Below are 15,612 nucleotides of genomic sequence, written 5' to 3' on the forward strand. Positions count from 1 at the left end.
TATTTTCACTCTACATTGACACTCTATACACGTCTATTTCCAACTCCTCACTTCCTGATCTCCACTGTTATTCTAGAATACCACAGAAATGGTTATTGATTTCCTTGACCTTTGAATGCCATGTTGCGTACGGCAATTTAATCTTTATAGTGGTATTATTACCTAAAGTTACAGCTCAATAATACATTTGCAATAAAAGAGAAAACCAAAGACAAATTATAATTGCAGGAGACTAATGAAAAATCCAGAGAGAAAGGGGGATGTGTGGGGCAAGACAGCCTTGTTATATACCACTCTATATTATTTACTGTTTATATCGTCTTGGTGTTAATGCCGAGCAAGCAGCTAAGCATCGCCCCCCTCAGTCAGAGTCCAACAGTGATCCAAGTAAGGCGATACCTCCGCCGAGTGCAATGATGCGCAATGGGTGATTTCCTGGCGCAGCAGCAGGTCACACTCACACAGAACCAAATCCCATTGTTTTCTTATGGGATTGGCCAAATTGGGACCACTGGTGCGACAACTGGTGCAAAGAACGTAAAAAAATGAGCAAAATCAATTTCTCAAATATGCTTTGCATCTGGGTGCTGCGGATAGAGCCGCTTTTCTGCTCTCAAGCGAGTAGAGGGGTGTTTTGAAATCAATCCCATAAGCAACATTATTTTGCAGTTTCTTGGCTGTCAAACATTTCCCGCTCTTCGAATTTCTCTTTCCATGCTGCATGAAGGCGCACAAATGCGCGAGACTCTACATGACTTTACGATGGTTTACATACATTCCTGCTCCAATCAGCTGTTGAATTTCGGAAAATTTCGTAACGAGTGCTTTTTAATTGCATTCCTACTAATTTTCCACGCGAAATATTATGTGAAAATATTTGTTACTAGAATACAAAACTCAAACTTTCCAAATAATAACAATACTTCTCAATATAGGATCTGAAACGAACATAACCACAATCTTCAATGTTTGGCTCCGGCACAATAGAAAAGTTTGGCTTCAGTTTGACAACCAAATCGATTCTATTCGCACCACCCAGCTTTGCATGTTTTATTCATTTATTAATCTGTATTTAGTAACCTAAGACATGATGTCTTTTATAATTGTTATTGTGGATTTACTTGACCAATGGATTCTAAGGTCGGTTCACTTGCCTATTTCAAACGTTCCTTTTTCCAGCAAGGTTTGCCAAACTCAATAAATGTTTGGTAGATTATCAGACGTCAAATCATCGGAAAAAGAAAGAGAAATCCGATGGAAACAGCAAAAATCACGTGGCACACTTGTCAGTTTTGACAGATTTTATCATGAAAACGGATGTGAAGGTGAAAAACGCGATTCCAACGACCGTTCAAGGAGCGACTATTTCGAACAGTCGGGTCCAATAGGGAAATCCACGTACAATAATAAATACTAAAATATGTTCTCAGTGAGTTTTTTTAGCGTACGTACGCTGAAAACAAAAGATATTTTAGTTTACTATAGATTGTCGCTTCGGTTCCCTTTGTTCTGCTGTCCGGAACATGTTGGATACCAAGCTGTCAAATCGTATGGATTTTCCTTCTTTGACATTTAGCTCCCCTATCCTCGCCAGCAAAAGATGTTCCGGACAGCGACGACAGCGACAATCTTTATCTAGTAACTAAAATATCTTTTCTGAAAACCAAAACTACCCAAAAGTGGGTTGTAATCACTCAAAACCGTAGTTTGGGCCAATAACCCAAATTTTAGTAAAATGACTTTTGTGTCACTATAGGGCACTGCACGGAAACATATCTTTCTCTTTCGTTCTTCATTAATTTTGACGTTTACTGGCCTTGTTGTTTTCTAATTACTTTGCAGCGAGAAAGAGACAAAGCAGTCCGTGCAGTACCCTATAAGTAGTTTGCCTTAAATCACATATAAACAATTTACCCAAAGCTGAGTTTAATTTATCCAAAGTGGACTTTGATCAACTCAAAATTGAGAAAATTAAATTTACTCAAATTGGGGTTATTGGGCTGAGCAGCCCCGGTGAGGTGCTTGCATCTTGCTCTAAATTTGACAACAATCATAGGAAAAAAGGGAAAACTACCCAAATTTGGGTATTTGTTTTTTTGCGATATTCTCATCAGTGCGTAAATTGAACTCAAATTTTGGGTTGATTTATCTGTCCGTGTACGGTGATATAGTTTGGCTATCCACCACCATGCCACCATCATGGATTATCCTTAGCTTTTCACCACTAGATGTCAGCACATACTTTCATATCGTTTAAGCCGTTTTAGCCTACACTGAAAATGTTTTTCTGTTTTTATTAAGTTTTCATAAAAAAAAGAGAAATGGAAAACGAATAATAAATCGAATCAAGTTTCTATTAAAGAGTTCATTCTCAAATTATTGTCTGTTTCCTTGGTAACAAAACGCGCCGACCATTTTTTAGGCACTATCAAAATCGTCGCCAACATCTTTATTCTAAAATTATGTTAGTTTTATTAGAAAATAATGTCAATCTGCATTAAAAACAGGGCTCAATTTTGGGAAATAATGTGATTATTGAGTATATAAAATTTTGTTCACAGTTGATTTGGCAGATCTTATGGCCATTTCTGCTGGCGACGATTTTGGCGTCAATTTGTTTTGCGACGATTTCAAATCGTCGCGGCCGATAAGGTGGGAAATTGATAATACAAACGCTAAAATTGATTATTTTCAACCCTCATCCACCCCCTTGTAACGCTTTTTGTCAGAAAGGGCTCCAAAATTTGTATGCCAGCCCAGCCGTATAAAGCGCCCACCCCGTAAAGCGTTAACTGGGCCCAACGTTGAAAACTGTTCCGAATTTTTTTAAAAACGATGCTTTAATTCTCTTTAAAATATTTTAATTTATTGTCACATATAATAATAGTATACTATTATAATAATCTTGGAGTTAAGTGTCTGCTTAATTGTTTTCACCTGTTTTCACTATTTAACTGTTTAATAAGTCACTAATAACTATAGTAACTATCAACTATATGGATAACTAATCAAAAATAAATACTTAAGATATATGGAAAATAATTCTAATTCTAAAAATTATTTTTCATTGTCTGCTTTATGAAACTATTTTATCCGAAAATTTATTTGAAGAGATTTTTTTTGTTGCGGTGTGGGCATTGAAAAACGTTTATCGTTTATCTGTCACTTACTGCTTATTCGCCTTAAATCAGAATCGTTTGCATCGCAGCTGGCGGCAATCCAAAAATAAGAGCCAAAAACAAAAGAAAAGATTTTCTTTTATAGAGATTTTAACAAAAGAGTGGTTTTCTTCGAAAAAAATAGTAAGAATTACGTTTCATCGTGGAAAAATTGTTCATTGGACGAACACATTTCAAAGAATTAGCAATGGCAACGAAACGGGCGTTTAACATTCTTGAGCAACGGAACATCAACGAAAACTCACACATTGGCAGTAAGTAGATTTTTTTTAAATTTATCTGCGGGCCGAAGTGTGTAAATGTTCCAAAACGTTTTTTTTTTTTAGAATCCTCGTTTCCCGGCAAAAATAGTTCACGGGCTCCATTCAAAAGTGCCCTCAAGGATCTTACTAACAACAGTTCCTCGACGCGGCCGAACTTCACCGGGAAGCAACCTTCCGATGGATCAACTGCTCTGAAAAAACCTCTTCAGCAACAACAGAAACCGTTCGCATCGTCAGTTTCACGGAAGAAATTGTCCGAATGCAACGTTTCTCAACAGGTTACCGCTGTTAAGAAGCAGCACACGGTCGCGGCACCACCGTTTCCCATATTCAGCCCTCTGGATGCCGAATACAGTTGGGGTAAGGAGGCTTGTCTAAGGGAGGATTTACTGGAACAGATGATCGAATACAATGGCGTCCGGTACCAACGGGAAATAAAGCCACTGAAAGCGCCAAAAATGGAAGCGGTGGAGCTGCCGGAATTGGAAATTCCGCGTCCAAATGAGGTATCCAAACCGGCGGTACCGAATCGATTTCCGTCCAATTTCCTCTTCAATCTGCAAGAGGTGGACATCCCGGATTTGGAGTTTATGTTCTAGGTACAGACATGCAGTAACCAAGATCTCTGCTTTATTTTAGATTGGTAAGTTTTCTTTTTGTATAGTATTTGTATTTGCGTTTCATCTCTATTTTTGTAATACAAAATGACAACAAAAATTGCGTATCTCTGACTGTTACCCGAAAGAAAGCATTCATATTGTCTACATGATTGGCATTCGAATTTTGTTTTTGCGCTTCACATTTGTGTGCAAATCTAGGATTGAATAATAGAAGAACAATCACGCAAAAAAAATCAGACTGCATTATTTAGGTCCCGATTTAATAAAATAAAGCCCATGTTTCGCCATTGCAAAACTCAATTTTTCAGCACTCGTAGGTACTATTTCTCTATTAACTTTTCCTCAACTCGACAAGTCTCGTTGGATAAACATGGAACTCGTATTCAAAAAAAAAATCATCTTTTAATAACTAGTTGCACAAATTGTTATTTTTTAATAAAAACTGCTTAGGAACCATCCACAAAGTACGTCACGCTTTTCAGGGGGATGCAAGGTTTCGAGAAGCGTGATCGATAAAAAATTTCTAGAGAATTTAAGTTTAATAAACGTAACTAGGAGGGTGGGGAAGGGGTAGTTATGAAAACATGTACATATGAACCCTTGAGGCCCTTTTGATATATTAATACACAACTATACTGCCGCTAACCGCAAGTCAGACTTATCTGGATATGGCGTCCATATACAGATAAGTCTGACTTGCGGTTGGCGGCAGTATATAAAAGGAGATTTTTTTATTAAGTTAGTTGGCCCCATATTTCTCTACAGTTATATACAGCAATAAGTATTCTCATATCCCCATTGTATTGACAACATAACACAATGATACAAGAGTGAATGCATTTTTCACAACTCAGTTGTTTGCAAAAACGTAGCAATAATAAACAGATAAGCATCCTATAAATCATACCAGGTATTTTTTTTCCTTAAAGTGTAAATTTATCAGTACAGTAAACCATCATTGCATCAGCCATGGCTCTGTCGGACGTGGGAAGCTTACTGCAGGGTTTCATTCTATCGCACGGTGGACTCAAACTTCTAAAGGAGCGAAATTGCATCGTCCGGCTGGACAACAACCCTACCGATGGAAAAGTGAAACTTATATCCGGAGGCGGTAGTGGCCACGAGCCAGCCCATGCCGGCTACGTGGGCGAAGGAATGCTAGCGGGTGCCGTGTGTGGAAATGTGTTCAGCTCACCTTCGGTCACGGCGATTTTGGATTGCCTGAGAGCGGTCACTGACAAGGATGGCAGCATTATCTTCATTGTGAAGAACTACACGGGCGACCGGCTGAACTTTGGCATTGCTGTAGAGCTGGCGCGGGCCACATATGGATTCCGTGATGTGCGGATGCTGCTGGTAGGAGAGGATTGTTCGATTGATGCTGATAATGTGAGAAAGTCCGTTGGGAAGCGGGGGCTGGCCGGTGTTGTGTTGGTGCATAAGATATTAGGTGCGATGGCGGCAAGTGGAATGTCAATCGATGAAGTCTATAAGTTCGGCGAGGGGTTGATCGCTGGTGGAAATTTAGCAACAATTGGTTTCACATTTCAGTTGAATAATGAAGTGTTGGAGAATATAGAAATTGGGAAAGGCATCCATGGTGAACCTGGAGTTTACAAAATGCAAGCAAGCAACAATTTTGATCAAATCAATGATTTCATAATTAGTAAGCTGATAGCTAGTGTAGATAAGTCCTCGGAGGTAGTACTGTTGATAAACAACCTTGGAGGTACATCACAACTTCTGCTGGGAGTTTTTATGGAATCTTTCCTGAAGAAAATTGAACCAGTCTATGCTGTAAAACGGATTTACAGCGGAGCATATTTAACTTCGCTTGATCAAGCAGGAATTTCGGTAACTGTCCTAAATATGAGCTACTCCCCGAAGCTGCTTGAGTACCTGGATTACGAAGTCACGATTCCTTCAACGCTTTTCAGATCAAGATCTAGATTTAATCAGCCGCCATCAACAGTTGTTAAAGTAGCAGCATTAGCCCCGTTAGAAATCCAACTCGAAACCTCAAATGCTTGTGCGGTTAGTTCCGAATTTGGCGCCAAACTTGCGCAAACTATCGTACATTTCATTTGCGAGGCTCTGATTTCCTGTACCGGCATGCTGAACACAATCGATAAGGAAACTGGTGATGGTGATACTGGGAGTACTATTTCCAAAGGAGTCGAATCAGTTCTAAAACAATTGAAAACCAAAAAACTCGATTTGATCCACCCAGGTATTCTGCTACAACAGATTAGTGTTCTTTTACAGCAGGATATGGGAGGATCATCCGGTGCTCTTTATAGTTTGTTCCTCCAGGGAGGTGCCGCCATATTTATGAACCCAACCGCAGACCGTCAATCGGTAAGTATCCAGCACTGGGTCCAAGCTCTTAATAATGCAAATGACACAATCGTCAAGTACGCCTTCACCCAACTCGGAGATCGTACAATGCTGGATCCCTTACGGGAAGGTGAACGTCGATTGAGGGAATCCATCGCCGAGGGATTACCGATTCTCGACTGCGTGGAAAGCTTTACCAAAGGTTGCGAAGAAGGAGCTCGTGCTACCCAGCACATGGTGCCAAAGTCGGGCCGGGCTGCCTATGCTGCTTCGTCGGAAGCTTCGCAATCTTACAATTATGCTGACCCGGGAGCACATGCAGTATCCATTTGGGCGAGAGCTTTACTGGAAGCGTGCAAGCAAGTGATGGTTGAATAAGTGATCTTTATTGATCAGAATTAGAATTGTAAGCACAATTACTTGGTGTGCTTTTTTATAAAAGTACCTGATTTATGAAATATATTTTTACACAGTAAATGTTCAGATCAACAAATGTAACACTCAAATCATTTGATGTTCGGAGTCATTAATATCGCGAAAAAGGGGAAAATGAAAAACAAAATAATGAATAATAATAAACATGGAAATCATCTAATTTCTTGGATGGAATTTAAGTCACCTAACACCTAAATGCTACCTCTGTTGATCTATGATTTAGCCAGTACAGTATTCTCCATATCACATTCTACCTACGCATTATCACTATATGTAGTCGGGCTGGGTATCTCTCTTTTACATTTGGCCGGGGTTCTGCCAAATCGCACTGAGCGCTATCAAAAAATTGCCCATTTTTCTACTTAAATTTTCGGTTACCAGATTTAGTTTAGTTTAGTTTATTTTCTTGTTTTAACATTATTCGGTTATAATAATAGTTTTGAGCTGAGTTATGGAATTCCTTTCAACAGCTACAGTTTTGGCGATAGCGTGTTGGGCGTGTTGGGATAGCTAAAGGAAAATCCGGTTCTGCTTCACTTGAATTTTATTCATATGGCTAGCGGCACAGCTATACCATGTTGGGAAGCCGTAGGTTAGAGATGGCTTGAAGACAGTCTTATACAGCCAGGCCTGGTAGCGAGTCACTTTTTAGTGACTTGGTCACTATTTTGAGTCTAGTCACTAAAAAGTCAGTATTTGCATCCAAAAGTCACTAAAGTCACTATTTTTCAGAAAATGGTCACTTAAGTCACTATTTTTGCACTGCCTATTGTAAAAAAATAAAAATAAAAATCATTTGTACCTACCGTGATGTGCCCTAATTTCGCGCGCGCCCTAACTTCGCGCATTATACAATCATTTATTTTTTTCAATTTTTAGGTACCAGTCAAAATTGAAATATCTGGAGGATTACAAAATATCATTGTTGTTGTATGTTTTTCACGGAAAAATTTGAAAAACAAACTTGGTTTAGTACACCAAATAAAATTATTTCAATTTGATCCCATCGACCGCCATATTTGCTTGTGCTTAGCACAGCGACGAAGAACATGACCCAAGTAAACAAATGATTTCACTGTACAAAACTGGCTACTTTTTGGAAACATTTGTATCCATAATGCTCTGTTGGACACGTTTATTCGTCATTACTATTGAAAAGTGTAAAATTTTATGTATTTTGTGTTTATTTAGACTTTCGCTTTGTGAGCGAAATTAGGTATATGAGAGTCATTATTGTGCCTAATTTCGTTGCGGAGTTTCATTTACAACATTCTAATGAAACAAAAGCACTATAATACACAGGACAGTTTTACACTGAATAGAACCCGAAAAGTTCATTCCCATACGCTTTTTATCTAATTTTCAGGCGGATAACCACCGACATCGACTAATGTTGACTTAAAAAAAATTATAGATCAGTGCCTGCAATACCTACCAAATCCGATGTGTAAAATGATGCTAAAATGTGCGATGTGTAAAATGATGCTAATGACCCGTTTACATATTCGCTAGTTCTAGCGGACAATGCACTATCCGACAATACTAGCACGAAATTAGCATAATGTAAACAGGAATTGTCATCTGCTAATTGTGTTTACATTATGCTAATATCGCGCTAGTATTGTCGGATAGTGCATTGTCCGCTAGAACTAGCGAATATGTAAACGGGCCATAAACTTAAGAAAAAACTACAGCACCTTTTCCGATAATGTATATAATATTGAAGATGGCTTGAATAAAACACATATTTGAAGATGTCCTATGTAAGAGATAGCGGAATTTAAGACTTTCTTTCATGACGTCTCGAAAATTTAAACTTTTTTTATACACCAGCTAAACATTGCTCATACAATGCATTTTTTCTTAAAATATGGTTTATATTTCAGAAGCAAACGATATTTTAGGAATTATGACTTGTGTCAACTAAAATGCATGAAGTAAAATCTAAGCAAAGCTCCAGGGTCGAAATATAGGCACATACCATTTCGACTAAAGAATGGGTCACTGACGGCTGTCTGATACCGTTATCTGCATATTTTGAACAATGGATGCATGCTTCTATTGGTAAATTGATTATATTTCATCAAACCAATAACGATATTCAATTCCAAACATGAGCGAAGTTAGGAACACTTTTGCGCGAAATTAGGAACTATCCTATTTTCTTGCGCGAAATAAGGAGCATACAACGGTCTCGGATTCATACTCCAATTTTTTTTAAATAGCAGTAAAATTTGCAAGTAACATTTTTTTGAGAACCTAGAATCCTACGTGATGCAGTAGCAAATGTTTCCAAATGGCCACTACATGTTTTTAATGAACGTTTTAACTTTGTCAGATCTTAAGTGCGCGAAATTAGGGTACTTCACGGTACTAATCTACTATTGTTATCAACCAAATCAAATGTGAGTCTGGTTGCAATATATACAATTTGAGAAATATGCACCAAAAAAGTTCCATGTGTGTTGTGAGGTTCGTGAGTTGTGGAACCGTGAGGTTGTTTCCGATTAATATCGACAATGATATTTTTCTTCACGAATGGAATTTGTTGCGAAAGGTTGACCTCGAGTATAGAGTACCGAATTGAGGAGTATTGAAACTAGAACCGCGTCTGTTGGTGATCGGCTTTACCCCCCGGTGACAAAGATAGTGTACAGCCTCAGTTTCATCACATGACAATGATGTTTGATGTTTCTCAACGTTAGGGAGAAAAATAATAAGGGCGTCGAAGACAAAAAATAGGTTCATTATGATTGTTAATTCGAATAGAGGTAATAAACTATAGAGGAAGATTGTCGCTGTCGTCACTGGTAATTTTTTATCGATTTTTTATTGGATTGCTAAGTAGCACCACAAAAGATATTTTAGTTACTAGATAAAGATTGTCGCTGTCGTCGCTGTCCGGAACATCTTTTGCTGGCGAGGATAGGGGAGCTAAATGTCAAAGAAGGAAAATCCATACGATTTGACAGCTTGATACCCAACATGTTCCGGACAGCAGAACAAAGCTAACCGAAGCGACAATCTTTATCTAGTAACTAAAATATCTTTTAGCACCACCCATTCTTATGACCGGGTGATTTTTTAATTTTCGAATTGTCACTTTAATTTTAATTCTGAAAAATCCAAGGGGAGAAGGCGGAGCACTGAATCCCTACCCCAACATGTGCGACATCTGGATTTGGTTCTAAACTGTAAACAACAGTGTTAATTCTCTACCTTTTTGTTATGGCGAGGCAATTTTTATGCACTCTTTTGTTTTCGATATTTTATCAAAATTAAACACTCAATCATGCAGCAATATAACAATATGGTATGCTTGAGATACCTGCTCGATTATAGGGACTCGAAAAAGAATTTATTTGCAGTAACTAACCGAATATAAAAATGTTCGCATTAACGATTGCGCCCTAACACCGGTTCTAAGCTTCGATGCATAGTACACGAGCTTTGTTCGCCAGTGACAGGCGTATGAGGCCCTTGGAAAAATCCAAATCCAATCCTACCACCATCTTGCGAGCATGTTACACGAAAGAATGTTTCGTATGATATTGTCACCAGAAGGCGCTGGAGTGAAATGTCAAACTCGAAGGATTACGACGCTAGCGCCTCTAGTTGTGAAACAAGCAAGCAATCAAATTCAAATTGATCATTGAAGTCACGGTCAAAGGTAATTTCTAGTGTTACGTCTGTTTGTCTGTGTTGTAGCTCTATCCCCGGTTTAAAACTTCATGTAAAAGTCACTATTTGGTCACTTTTTCGTCATCGTTGGTCACTAAAGTCACTATTTTGAACGGCCTTTAACGCTACCAGCCCTGTATACAGCAGGATCTTGGAGTTGACGTCCAAATGTGAACGTCGGTTTATGAGCGGATAGAGCACTCTGATGCAAGGACGGAAATCTTCGTTTTACTATCAGTTGCATCGACGCTCAGTAGGCAGCTTGTTTGTTTTGATCAGACGATCAGCAACGCAGGCACGAACATCTCGCAGCATGCTGTCCTCCATACCAAATTTACCACCCGAACCTCAGGCTTTGGTCCGATTCGCGAATTAAAATCAAATTAAACTTAAAAATGACAGTTCAATAATTTCCAAATAACCCTGCCCGCAGAGCAAGATTACTTTTGACAGATATTGAATCATTTTTGATAGATGTTTTGTTGGTCTTGCTGGGTAGCACCAGCCATTCTTATGAGCGGGGGATTTCATAATTTATGAACTGTCACTTTTAAGTTTGATTTGATTTTAATTCGTGAATCGGACCAAAGCCTCAATAGCCAATTGATAATCGAGCGTAAAAAATGAATATCTACCGGACTGGAATGAATATTTTGAATTGCGGTTGATTTGCACCGATGATAAATGATGAATATTTTGCTTTATATACTAAACAGATGCATATATTTTAGCAATCTGACTTCAAAATGTTGAATCCATGCACCGCAGTAGACCAGTGCATGATGACGTAGGTTGACAGTTCACAGAGCTTTTTCCCCGGGACTTAGCCTCCGGCGTAGCTTCCGACAAAATTGTTTCGTCATTTTATTCGCATGTAGATGTCCTTTGCGATTGATTTCATGCTGAATGCAAAGAATAACACTAAAATATTCGGATCACAGCAATTTTAAACTTAAAATATAAATTTAAATTTTCCCTTCATCGATTTTTCTTCTAACACCTTGTAAACAAGCTCTGTGAACTTTCAAAATAAGTGAGGTTAAGTTAGAGTTTGCATTGGTCTGTATGAAATGACTAGTCGACCCGGCAGACGTTGTCCTGCATAGTAGGCGAGAATGTGCATTCCGAACTACCCATGCAAAGTTCACATAGGAATCACAATTTTAGTCATTCACGGTTTGCTCAACTTTACTCGTAATTTTCCCATTAGGAAATATCATATAAACCCGTCGGAAACTATAACGAATGTTTCTGCTGAAGAAATGAAAAATCCATCCAGTCGTTTTCGAGTTATGCGGATACGAACACAGACCATTTCATTTTTATATATAAGATATTCATATTTTGAGATTTCAAATTGAATATCAATGTGCCAAGCTGAAGATTCATTTTGACACCGCACAAAACAACGCTGACACCGAGAGTCGACGCTTGCTGCTGTTCGTGCACATGCCGTCCTATTTATTCGCACATTCAAATTCGGGAAGGATTAGCAACTTGATTGTGTGGTTGAATGTCATCTGTTTGAGTGTAGTTGAAATTACTTTTTCTGTCCCTGCTCTGATGAGTTTGTCGCATTTACTCAGGCTGTGCTTTATGTGGGCAGCGAAGGTTACCTTCTGGTCCATTGATAGTTCTAGGTATCGAACCTCATTCGACCATGGAACTGGGAGACCCCAAACGGATATTTCGCTTTGCGGAAGTTTTTGCGGGCTTCGCTTGCGAGTGAAGAAAATAGCATTCGTTTTTATCTTCCACTTTTTCTGGTAGCTTTCGATGGCATTTTGCGCTTCTTGTAGTTCGTCTTAGCTTAGCTTAGCTTAGACTGACTGTACATATCAATGGTTGCTACTCCGTGATTGATCAGAACTGGTGCAAATTGCACTACGATCCAAGTGAATAGTGGTTGGGATTTACCAACTATTCTCGAAGTGCACGTTTCAGCAGCTCGCAAATGTTGATCAATAACGGCGCTGGCCAAGTCCTTACAGTCAGTTGGGAAAGGGAGGGAATGTGAGTGTGTGGTAATTGTTGCTACTAGAGACCGAGAATACCTCTGCATCTCCACATTTACCACGGGAAGGAAGTAGTGTTAGTTGGGTGGGGTAATCAGTAACATAGATCGGGATTCACAATGGAAAGTGATGTGACCTATGAAACTTCTACACAGCAGTATTAGCATTTCCTTAATTTGTACAATTGTTCATTCTTCGCGAGAATAAACAATCAATCGCTCAAAGTGAGCGATTGTTCATTTGAATTTCGGATTAGGCGCCCGCGTTATCATTTAATTAACGTAAGAAAAGTAAAAAAGAAACAGGATTAAAATTGAAAATAATTGATAGTAATCGGAAAGCTAATGTTATTCAGCAACCCTTATTTTATCTCTATTTGACGTTAAGAAAGAATGTAAGTTTACGTTCATTTTACATGTCGTTTATTTTGCATTACTTTCGCGCGCGTATGTGTCACTGACCAGTATACCGTAATCAGGATCTCACTGGTATTAATCCTGATGTGCCGGTTGGCACTCGTGTTGGGCTTGTGCGCTTTGAGCGGCACACGGTCGCTTCCCAGTCTACACAAAACCGCACATGGTGCAATACAAGATGCTAAATTGGAGACGATATACATACATGTTGTGTGGAAAAGTACCTCTATCGCCTGCACTTCAGCATCCTACGCGACACCATATACGTTCATGTGTTGACCGGGTTTGATAGGGCCTGCTTATGGACACATGCAGCTTTTTGTAGAGGTTTAACAGAGTCCACTGTCAAACCCCACCACATCCTAGGCAGGCCCCCTAACTCGCAGTGGCCATGGGAGGGTCGTCAAGCCCTTGGACATAGTCCCTGCTGCCCTTTTGAGCTTCTTGTAGTTCGTCAGCGAAAAAAAAAATTGACATCGTCAATCATCACAAGATCAGCGGTGAAGATATTGTAGAGCGTAGGACTAAGGATAGCTCCTTGTGGGACACCGAATGGAACTTCGTGTCGATCAGATGTGTGTCCATTTACCGAGAGTCTCAAAAAAATGAGTAAGATCTCAAAATCGTCCTGGAGTTTGAATCAAATGGTCTGCCGAATCAACCAAGGCTTCCATGATGTCCCCAGCCGCGGTAACAACCCAATTATGTTCTCCGAGTATTTGTCGTTCGCTCGCGTCTCAAATGTAGGCATATGAGTTGTTCTAAGATCTCCAAATTGTCCTGGAGTTTGAATCAAATGGTCTACCGAATCAACCAAGGCTTTCATGATGTCCCCAGCCACGGTATCAACCCAATTATGTCCTCCAAGTATTTTTCTTTCACTTGCGTTTCAAATCCACACATATGAGATGTAGTAAGATGTCCAAATCGTCCTGGAGTTTGAATTAAATGGTCTGCCGGATCAACCAAGGCTTTCATGATGTTCCCAGCCGCGGTAACAACCTAATTATCAGAAAAATATATTAAGCTCTTTTAGTGGAATGTATTCAACCGTCTAAGACGAATTAAGGGTCTGTCTCATTTGGAGAATCAAACTTAAAAGTGACAGTCCGAAAATTAAAAAATCACCCGTTATAAGAATGGCTGGTGCTACCCAGCAATTCCAAAAGGACATCGATGGAAAATGATTCGATATCTGTCAAAAGTGATCTTGCTCTGCGAGCAGGGTTATTCGATAATTATTGAAATGTCACTTTTAAGTTTAATTTCAGTTTAATTATCCAATTGAGACAGACCCTTAAGTACTGTCCATTTAATTCCACCAGTTAATTTTCGTTATCTTTGCAGATACGTATTTCGACCACAACTGTGTGGTCGTCTTCAGTGTCTCGTACTTGACTCGACTTGGAAGTCGAGTAGTCGAGTCAAGTACGAGACACTGAAGATGACCACACAGTTGTGGTCGAAATACGTATCTGCAAAGATAACGAAAATTAACTGGTGGAATTAAATGGACAGTACTTAATTCGTCTTAGACGGTTGAACCTAATTATGTTCTCCGAGTATTTGTCGTTCGCTCGCGTCTCAAATCCAGACATATGAGTTGTTGAAAAATCTCCAAATTGTCCTGGAGTTTGAATCTTGCTTGAGAAATGGATTGCGAGTGATTTGACTATGCGTCCAATTTGGGAATCTCGAGCTCGTTCAGTAGCCGCTAGGTTGCGAAGGCCGACGGAGGTCCTTCGTAGCTTAGTTGGTTAAAGCACCAGTCTAGCGTACTGTAGGGTCATGGGTTCGAGTCCCATCGAAGGGAAATCGAATCGAATCAATATCTTCCACATAATGTACATATTCACATATGAGTTTTCACGACATTGTAAAAAAAGGCAATTTATTGTTTACACACGCAAGAGTATTCATTGTTCTATGTGTTGAACATCAATTTACTGTTATTTTACGAAGGAGAACAAAAGAAAACCTACGATGATTCAAATGGATTATTCAACTCAGCCATGATTTTTTAGTTGCTGAGTTGGGTGCGTTTCAACTCACGAGTGATTTGAATCGTTCATGAGTTTTGAGATTTTGAGTTTTTCCCAACACTGATTATTTCATGTTTTACTCATCCAACGCATTGATTTGAATGGCCATGTATGATTGTGAAGTGAAACAGTACAGCACGTGGCTTAACATCGAATAGAAATAATGGGTGAATAGACTGGACACGGCTCTCATTTGAAAATCTGGTGGAACTGTTCCACCAGGCATAACACGAACTCGTATGAAAATAATGAATTATTTCATCAACTACATCCTCTTTGTTAATACATATGTAACTCAAACAACAGAATTGAGGGTAATAATATGCTTTTTCACCTATAGCTTTTCTATAGAATTAGATATATTGAAACTCATTTTCATTTTCATGATGTACGAGGGGGTCGCTGGGCCAGGTCACCAGCGTAAATCCGAGAACTTACACTTTCCATAATATACCGATGGAGTGAGAAGTGGGAATAGGCATCGCAACATCATTAGCCCTGCTGCTTTGAGGTTTTGCGGGATACACGGGAGGTGTATTCTGTCCAAGGGAGTAGGATGGAAATGGGATGGGGTGTTAGGGTTTTATTGACCATAGACGCTATTGGGAGAATTTTAATTAGCAT

At 39.2% G+C, this 15,612-nt stretch overlaps 2 protein-coding genes across 2 annotated transcripts; both read left to right on the plus strand.

Annotated features, from left to right (window-relative positions):
• Positions 1 to 3,182: 3,182 nt before the first annotated feature.
• Positions 3,183 to 4,159, plus strand: LOC134216410 (uncharacterized). Its single transcript, XM_062695302.1, has 2 exons — positions 3,183 to 3,433; positions 3,506 to 4,159. The coding sequence occupies exons 1-2, from the start codon at positions 3,367 to 3,369 to the stop codon at positions 4,039 to 4,041; spliced, it is 603 nt and encodes a 200-aa protein (XP_062551286.1). The 5' UTR covers positions 3,183 to 3,366; the 3' UTR covers positions 4,042 to 4,159.
• A 680-nt stretch (positions 4,160 to 4,839) lies between these two features.
• On the plus strand, positions 4,840 to 7,032 carry LOC134216411 (triokinase/FMN cyclase-like). The gene is made up of 2 exons (XM_062695303.1): positions 4,840 to 4,972; positions 5,030 to 7,032. Exon 2 carries the CDS (start codon positions 5,032 to 5,034, stop codon positions 6,775 to 6,777), a length of 1,746 nt encoding a protein of 581 aa, XP_062551287.1. The 5' UTR covers positions 4,840 to 4,972; positions 5,030 to 5,031; the 3' UTR covers positions 6,778 to 7,032.
• The last annotated feature ends 8,580 nt before the right edge of the window (positions 7,033 to 15,612 follow it).

The sequence above is a fragment of the Armigeres subalbatus genome, chromosome 2, assembly GCF_024139115.2.
Source record: "Armigeres subalbatus isolate Guangzhou_Male chromosome 2, GZ_Asu_2, whole genome shotgun sequence".
NCBI classification, from domain to species: Eukaryota; Metazoa; Arthropoda; class Insecta; order Diptera; family Culicidae; genus Armigeres; species Armigeres subalbatus.

Bases quoted from the DNA above. Each gene is read 5' to 3' on its own strand.
- LOC134216410 (XM_062695302.1), top strand. From the start codon at position 3,367: ATGGCAACGAAACGGGCGTTTAACATTCTTGAGCAACGGAACATCAAC. The intron at 3,434-3,505 runs GTAAGTAGATTT...TTTTTTTTTTAG, and splicing joins CGAAAACTCACACATTGGCA to AATCCTCGTTTCCCGGCAAA.
- LOC134216411 (XM_062695303.1), top strand. From the start codon at position 5,032: ATGGCTCTGTCGGACGTGGGAAGCTTACTGCAGGGTTTCATTCTATCG.